The 8,518-nt window shown below is 40.9% G+C and overlaps 1 protein-coding gene across 1 annotated transcript; it reads right to left on the bottom strand.

The window, feature by feature from the left end:
- Positions 1-1,666: 1,666 nt before the first annotated feature.
- C15H5orf47 (chromosome 15 C5orf47 homolog) lies at positions 1,667-8,011 on the bottom strand. The gene is made up of 5 exons (XM_064671775.1): positions 7,452-8,011; positions 6,671-6,762; positions 5,127-5,229; positions 2,905-2,951; positions 1,667-2,534 (listed from the first exon to the last, which is right to left on the bottom strand). The coding sequence occupies exons 1-5, from the start codon at positions 7,678-7,680 to the stop codon at positions 2,508-2,510; spliced, it is 498 nt and encodes a 165-aa protein (XP_064527845.1). The 5' UTR covers positions 7,681-8,011; the 3' UTR covers positions 1,667-2,507.
- Positions 8,012-8,518: the final 507 nt, after the last annotated feature.

The following is an 8,518-nucleotide window of genomic DNA, read 5'->3' as shown; positions in this document are numbered from 1 at the left end:
TCAGATCTCTTGGCAACTGTTCTGAGATGAGATGAAAAAATTTCAAACTTTTAGAATAAGCTAGAGTTTGTGTTCCTTGTAGAAAGGTAAATTATGCACTGAGAGCAAGGCAAAGACAAAGTGTGACCTCTGTATTTGCACATCTGCTTCAGTTCACACTCCAAGTGAGATTTGTTATTAAAAACTTCAGGTGACTGAGCTGTGTTTTGAAGAATGTGAAGGAACAACAATTGCTGCCCAGGAACCACAGCAGGACAGTACGATGTGACACTTGCTTTTGGTTCTGCAGTGATGATTAAGGACTTCAGAGGAGAAACAGTTGTTTTCTGAATCTCTGCTATACGATCCAGTGCCCTCAGGTTCCCTTATTTATTTATGACTTCTTTTAACAAAGAGGGCTTAAATAAAGTTTTTCATGTATAAACTAACCTCTTTTTTTTTCCTTGTCAAATATGTTACTTACTTGGACCATATACAATATTTTAATGCAACATTACAATTACTTTTCTTCTGCAGTTTACACTTCAGTGGTCACATGAATTAAAAAAAGAATGCCCAGGGGTCTGGGTGGATGGGGATGGCTGTCTGGTTTGTAAAGCTTGAGCTGGGTTCTTCTCCAGACCCTTTTTTCAGCAGTTTAACTGCTCTGGCTACCCTTGTTCCCAGCTGTACCTTTCCAATCTGGTCACTACAGTAGAAAGCTGCATTTCATGGCACAAGTTAGAAATGGAACCTGAATCAGCATTTTGCCCCGCTGCAAACAGCTTTTGTGGCCCAAAGTGATTTGAAATGTAAGAGTCCTTTCAAAGTACTGCCAGCTGAAAGTTCTTTTCAATTAATAGATCCAAACCAATTAATTATATCATCATCACTCTACAGACCTTTTTAGACTGCAAGAGGTAAATGGATAGGGATGATCTAGGGCCATATCCATCTTTTATAATTTCTTCCTTTTAAAATGATTTTGCATAGTCCCACAGACAGAGGTCTGTGTTTATCTAAAGAATCTTAACGTGTTTGCTAAACTTCATTCAGAGATTCAGGTTAATGCACCTCATCTATCCTGTTAAAGTAGCAATTATGCATCTGGAAGAAAAGCTCTGTTTCCAAGACCCCTTAAGTCTGTGCCAGTAAAAGCACCATCTGCAGCTGTGGTTTACAAGAAAAGAAACATTAGAGCAACAACTCTCCAATTTACAAACCAGGATTATAAACTAAAAACTCCCCACACAAATATTTCATTGACAGAACTGTGGGGACAGGGAAACCATCTCATTTAGTCCAAAAACAAAAAAAAACCCACCGAAACCCCATGTGTGACTCCAAACATGTATTTTGAAAATACCAAAGAACTATGACATTTTTGCTCTGCCAGAAAAATGATCACATCTTGATTGAATACTTTGCCTTCTCATTTCCTTTTCCAAGCTGAAATGTCAACTATTTTAAGTAAAATCAGAATATTACTCAACCACAAATCAGAAAAGAACCTTGATGCCAGAGCTGTCCTCAAAAAGGCACATTCAGTTATACACCTTCAGTTTTACTATTAAAAAGCAGAGATGAAACCCTTCCAAATGCTTTACTGCTTAATGACACAATCACCAGCATGTTGTTAAAGCTCAACACTCTGACATTCCAGTCTTTATATCTGTAAACACCAAGATATTATGCCATGAGAAAACAATTCTTTTATTGAAACTAAGGATGTCTAATTGTGACAGGTGAATGTTTTAGCTCGAGAGATGAAATTCATATACATAACTATTTTTATGCAATTTTCATGTTCCATTTACACAAATTGCTGGTTTAAAAGGCTTTAACAGTCAATCAAGAGTTCAAGTACTAAACTGCATAACACAAAAACATTATATTGTGTTATTGAAGTCAGATAGATAAACAACACCTTCTGATTATGATGATACCATTGTGTGCCTCACAGTGAACAGTAACATAGAAAACATTCACCTGGTTTCATATTCAAAATACTTGCTGAGATTCATGTATAAATGGATGAATGAACAGAGAGGGCTATTGTGTAATATTTTAATATAAGAAAGTCAAATTTATTCAAATCAGTAAGAAAAAAAAGTAGGGTTTTATCATGTGTGGAGTTCTGCCTTACTGAATTTGTGTTTGTTTATTATTCTGACAAGCTACAAAAATAAAAGATATAAATACAGAGACAACACTAAATGTGTATCTTTTCTTTTGCAAGAAAACTGTCACAATATTATGCTCATTAAAAAGCTCTCGAAAAATAATAGCTCAGTGAAACACTAGACTTAATGGCTTGAAATAAATATCTTGCAACAGAGCTGTTTAAGCCACTATAAAAACAAACCTCTGAGACAGCAGAAGCACAAACACCAACCAAACAACAGAGAACCTGTGTTCACTGAAGTCACTTGCAGTCTCACCATGGACTTCAGGAAGAACTAGATCAAAATAAGAGCTTTCACTACTTTTACATTTCCTTTTCAACTGAATCTTCCTTTACTTTCTTGCTACACCCAGCCAAAGATGCACTCCTCCTGGAGAAAAAAGTGACAAAAGTGAAGTGGTGCATTCCCTTCAATAGAAAAAAAGTCTCTATTTAAAGTATGTCAAATAAAGAATATTCAGATTCCTCAGATTTTACTTTAGGATTTAGCACAATAATAGGACAAAATCCACCTCCCCACCTTGGCAAAGCATACAGTCCTTCCTGTGAGGATGGAGCTGTTCTAGTCCCCAAACACCACTGAAATCTTGAAAAAAAATGAGTTCAATGTCAATAATACTTAATTTTCTAACTGGCAATTATTATTATAACATTAAACAAGATCAATGCATCTCTTTTAATATTAATTTATTTCTTTTAGTATTTAAGCTTGCTTGGCAGTTAATGGACTGTATACATACCCTGTCCAGGTATGCCCCATTCTGTGAAGTTTGGTTCACACCAGAGCCTGCAGGAGAACATTATGTGGAGGCAAATCATCATTTTCAGTCACATTGAATCTAATCTTAATTGCAACATTCCGAGGGGTAAATAGGGAGCATTAGAATTCAAGTAGACTTTTTTTTTTTTGTCCTCAAGAAAACCATTTATATAGACAGTAAAATGCAACATTAATTTTCAAGCGTTATTAATCCAGTAAAAAAAAAAAAAAAAGATAAAAATGAACCCACTTTATTCAAATTTGTTGATCCATATCTAAATGTCTGCTCGTATGATTCCATTTGCTTCTTGATTAATGAAAAATTCAGATCAATAGGAGAATTATCTCCTAGATTTGATGTTGTGCAAAATCTGCTAATTAGAAAGAAGTTATTAGACTTGATGCTTTTCACCTAAATAGGGCTTAATAGTAGATTCTCAGCTGAAGCTCCAGAAAAAGGAGATAATTACAATTACAATTAAGGACAGAGTAAGTGGAGAGGGGAAAGGGTTGGTTGATTGGTTGGTGGGGTTTTTTAAGTCACTGGAAATTATCTATAAAGAAAATGCTCTCCCTCAGAAAAGAAATGAATGTCTGAGAAGAGAACAGGCCCTGTCCATAAATACAAGCTTAAGCAGCACATTGTTTATCCATAAAAAACAGAGAAACCATTATGGTAAGATGGTCATCCTTACCAGGATGTCATATATAAGCAGAATTTTGGTTTGGATTTTTTTTTTTACAATAATTTGAAATGTTTGAGGCAATAACCCATTGAAGATTTCTCCTCCTTTTTCCTTGTCCCTTGTTCTCCTTTTTCTTGATAGCAAACAAACAAAAATCCAGGAAGATTTTTTTTTTTAATTCACTATCCTACATATCCATAGATCTGTGTGTCTTACATATATGTCTTTGCCCAACATATACATTCCTAGCTGTGCACAAACACTTCTGCAATGATCTAAGCTGTAGGAGAAAGCATGTGGAACAGTTTCCATACCAGGAGAGATTTTAGTAGACTGGAACTTCTTAGCATAGAAATATGACAGAGGCCAATGGAATCTCAACTGATATAAAGAATATGAATAGCACATAATGAACACCCGGCATGTCATAATTCCAGAATTAATCAGGAATTGGTTTTAAAGCCAACAAAAGAAATGCTTTTCCACATAATGCAGAATATTTGCAAAATAATTGCAGAATACATTGTTGAAGTACTGTGGAATTTCTTCTCCTGTTCCAATAACATCCTGGATTGCAGGGGACATTCACTGGGGTAGAGATTTTGTTCTGAACCAGAATTGCACTTCTTTTGTTCTCATGAAGAAAATTTTTGAGGGAATATTTTCTTGTCACCTACGTGGAAATCTAACATTTTACAAGACAAGATACTGGCAGAAATTGGCCTACATTTTGGGATATACCCTAACTCCATGTGGAAAACTTCCATCAACACAAATGCAAGCGAAGCAGAAGTGTTGTGGGTGAACATGTCATTTTGTAACTTGCCTGGTAACTCTTCATGGATTAGCATATTCTTTTTCCTAAAAATTCATCAGACTGTGAGGCCAGAAATTCCAATTCCATTTGTAAGCATACACTGTATTATCTTAAATTGTGCAGCAACTACAATGTCTCTAATTGAAGCTGGCTCAATGCACAGCACCAGTTTTAATTCCCGAGTCATTTTCCAGTAATGAAAGAGCTGAATTCAGTGCACAGTGTGAGAACATGTTCGATGGTTATGTTAAATTGTGTTACAGCAGCCTTTGGGGAGCATCTCATTTATTTATTGTCTTATGAAACCAACTGCTATTTTCCTACGTGGAAAAATAAATTGTTATTCACACAAGTAGTGCCTTGGACCGATCTGTGAATAAGTTCAGTTACACATTTCACATGTTCAGTAAAACTTGCAGATGTTTTGTGTTCATGTCTTTAATGTCAGATTGCAGCAAACACTTCCACCATCCTTCCTCCAAATTAATGCACAGAAGACCCTCAATGAAACATAAGGGGCTTTTCAAATAAGGCTGGAAGTGTCTAAAGTATGCAATGAATTCCATTTGTGAGTTGTAAAACCTACTACCCAAAGCAAACAGCTGAATGGACCTTAAACCTTGGGATCTTGAGTCAAACCAGTTGTATTAATAATTTGTTTTTTCTAGTAAAATAAAACACTATCAGTTTATTTCCTACCTTCTCCATCCAGCTGACTGCAGGCCAACAGTCGACTTCTGAACCTTTCATTTTCTTCAAGCATTTTTGAAATGACTTTCCAGACCTTATGCCAGACTTTGGACTGAAAGATAAAATGTGAAGCATATCAAAAGTTTGCATTAAAACATCTATTGGGCAGACCTTTAAATTCTACACAATGTCTATGAAGCCCAGCTGTTGTTTTTTGTTTTGTTGTTGAGGATGGGGAAGGAGGAGAAGTGAAGAACGGATATACATGTGGAATACTGGAAGAATTGCCTCTATTTGTAAGTTAAAGCCATAAATTCTTCCACAAATTTCCACATGAGATCTCCTCCTCCTTTCTTGCCTAGAACTATGTGTTTATCCAGGACTTGTGAAGCACCCTTCTAGATAAGTAAAGCTTAGGAAAATGTGTGTAGAGCCATTAAGCTCTCTTCAAAGCCATCCAAAATGGGGGGAAAAATAAGATTGTTTATTTTTCCAGGAGCAAAACCTTTCCCATGTGATCCCTCAACAGCAGCATAACTCAGGCCCCATGCTCAGCTTCCAGAATGGTGTTGCTTATTTCATATCAAATCCATATTAATCTGTTTTATAGATGTTGATAACCTTTATTTTAGAGGCATAAAGCTCTGTCTGTAGTTGGCACATTTCAAACTTGTGCCTTGAAAAGATTAAATTGGAATTGTTGATAAAGGCACCCAGACAGAGGTGGCCTAACAAACAGAAATAGCTGTTGATACACTGAAGTTTGGACTTTTGCTGGACCCCATCTGTGAAACTAGTTTAAAGATAATTCCTTTCTCGTGGATATTTATTGCTAAAACATATCACATATTCCTCATTCTTTTTGAAGACTATTAGATGTACCAGCAGAGTGATATTCTAGGATGTTATTAGCTGTTCCTCTGCAGTCAGTAGCATTTTACTGTTTTCAAATCAAGTATCTATGACATTTCTCTATTCCAGTCTGGCTGACTACTTGTACTTCACACATTACAAAATCTCATAACAAGTTACTGTTTAATAAATGTCCCTTTCAAAATTTCAAGCATTTGAAAAACTAATGAACAGGAACAGAAATACATCTGTGAAGCAGAAAGCAATTTTGCATTGCTACAAGGATGGTGTTAATACCTCTGATTCCTGCCTTTGCTTATTTGTAACCTGTGGGAGTTCTTTGTTTAAAACACGAGAGGAAGAAGAGCTGCAGAGCTTTTTCCTGCTGGGTTTCACCCACAAGGTGTGCAGTGCCCTGGCCCAAATCCAGCAAAGCATTTCAGTACAGGCTTTAAGTCAACAGCGTACTCTCATTTTTCAAGGTAAGCACACACTTAAGTGCTTTATTGAATAAGAGCCAGGATTTTAAAGCCTCCAGAGAGGGAAAATAATACCATTTTTTCTTTTCTGTAAGTAAGGATTTCAGTAACAGGCTACCAATTCCATCTTTTAATCTCCCTCATGCGCTCTCACACACAGAACAAACAGGAAGCAGTTTTCTCAAATGCCAAGGCAACTAATTCAGCTCCCCCATTTTATACCTTTTTCTTCTTTCGTTTTATGACTTTATCAACATGTTTTGAAGGGATGGGAAAGTCAAAGGTGTGAGCCTTAGCTTTAGCCTCTTGGTCACCTAGAAAGAGAAATTAGAAAGCATTTTTTGAGTACTTACAATATATTCCTAAGAAAGCGGTTGATCACTGGAAGTGTTCAAGGCCAGGTTGGATGCAGCTCTGAGCAACCTGGTCTAGTGAAAGGTGTCCCTGCCCATGGCAGGGGTTTGGAATGAGGTGATTTTTATGGTCCCTTTCAACTCAAACCATTCTATGATTGTACATTCCTATTAAATTTTTCACCGATGTAAGTTTAACACCCAGTCTAACTGTGCTGGGCACATTAAATTACAGAATTGCAAAATACCTGAAGCTGGAAAAGACCTCCAAGATCATCTAGTCCAAGCTTTAATCAAACACCACTTTGCCACCCAGACCAGAGCACTTAGTGCCACATCCAGTCATTCCGTGAACACCTCCAGGGATGGGAACTCCATCACCTCCCTGGGCAGCCCCTTCAGTGCCTGACAGCCCTTTCCAGGAAGAAATTCCTTCTAATGTCAAACCTGAACCTCCCCTGGCACAGCTTGAGGCAGTCCCACTATTGCTGATACAGACAATAAGACAATGCTTGAGCCACCTCCACCCCTCAGAGAGCGAGGGGAGCCCCGGTGGGACAATATCCAAAGCCCACCCCTGGGAAAGGGGTTCCCGACACACGGGGGGCACAGCCCTGAGCTGTGCCGGGCCCGGGATCTCTGACACCTACCGGGGGGGCGGCTGCTGGGTCTCCCCGCACGGCAGCTCCCCGGGCCGGGGCTGGGCTCGTCCTGCGGCTCCGGGGCGGCCCTCGGGCTCCTGGCCGAGCCCGGGGGACTCTGCTCGGAGCCCCGCCGTGAGCCCCGGCCCAGGCGGATCACGGAGCCGCAGCGGTGCGAGCCGAAGCTGTTCACATACACGAGGGGCACGGGAGGGCGGCTGCGGCGGCCGCGCTCCATCTGCGGCGGGGGCGGCCAGGGGGGCCGGGGCTGAGGGGAGCCGGGGGTCGGTGAGGGGAACCAGCGACCGAAGAGCGATGAGGGGAACCGGGGCTGAAGGGAGCCGGGGGTCGATGAGGGGAACCAGGGACCGAGGCGCGATGAGGGGAACCGGGGCTGAGGGGAGCCGGGGACTGAGGGTCCGTGACGGGAACCGGGGCTGAGGGTGGTGAGGGGAGTTGGGGGCTGAGGGGAGCCGGGGGGTCGGTGAGGGGAGCCGGGGCTGGGGGGGTGGATGTCCCCCTTCCTCCGGCCAGCGCTAGGGTTTAGCACATAGTGCTGCTGCCCTAAGCCATGTATTGATACATTTCATGCAAGATATTGATCTATTCCTGCCAGTGATAGGCGGACTCCGGGCTGAGGGTTGGTTGGTGCATTGTTTGTCTCTACAGCAGAGGAACCAGCGGCACCTCCTTGGTGCGGGTGCTGCCGCAGATCCTGCACTGATAGAGAGAATTTCACCCCAGACAGTCCGCCTGCTCCAGCCGCAGGCTGTTGTCCTTCAGGCAGCAGCAGCTGCGCGACAGCGAGAGGACGCCCGGCGTGGTCAGCCCAGCCAATGCAGGTGCTCGGCAGAGACGGGTCCCACTGCAGCACTGGGGTTTTGCTGGATATGGACAGTGACAACTGGATTTCTGAAACCACTTAAGAGCACAAGTCATAGAATCATAGATTGGTTTGGTTCAGAAAAGATTTAAAGATCATTTCATTCCAATTCCCTATCCCAGGTTGCTCCGAGCCCCATCCAACCTGGCCTTGAACACTTCCAGGGATGGGGCAGCCACAGCTTCCCTGGGCA

This window comes from Pseudopipra pipra, chromosome 15, assembly GCF_036250125.1.
Source record: "Pseudopipra pipra isolate bDixPip1 chromosome 15, bDixPip1.hap1, whole genome shotgun sequence".
NCBI classification, from domain to species: domain Eukaryota; kingdom Metazoa; phylum Chordata; class Aves; order Passeriformes; family Pipridae; genus Pseudopipra; species Pseudopipra pipra.
The sequence above is the reverse complement of the archived record's forward strand: the minus strand, read 5'-3'. Positions and strand labels throughout refer to the sequence as shown.

Excerpts from the sequence above, each read along its gene's own strand:
- C15H5orf47 (XM_064671775.1), bottom strand. The coding sequence starts at position 7,680 with ATGGAGCGCGGCCGCCGCAGCCGCCCTCCCGTGCCCCTCGTGTATGTG. Across the intron at positions 5,230-6,670 it reads TAAAACGAAAGAAGAAAAAG|TCCAAAGTCTGGCATAAGGT; the intron begins GTATAAAATGGG and ends TTTATCTTTCAG. Across the intron at positions 2,535-2,904 it reads ATGGGGCATACCTGGACAGG|GAGGAGTGCATCTTTGGCTG; the intron begins GTATGTATACAG and ends TTTTTTCTCCAG.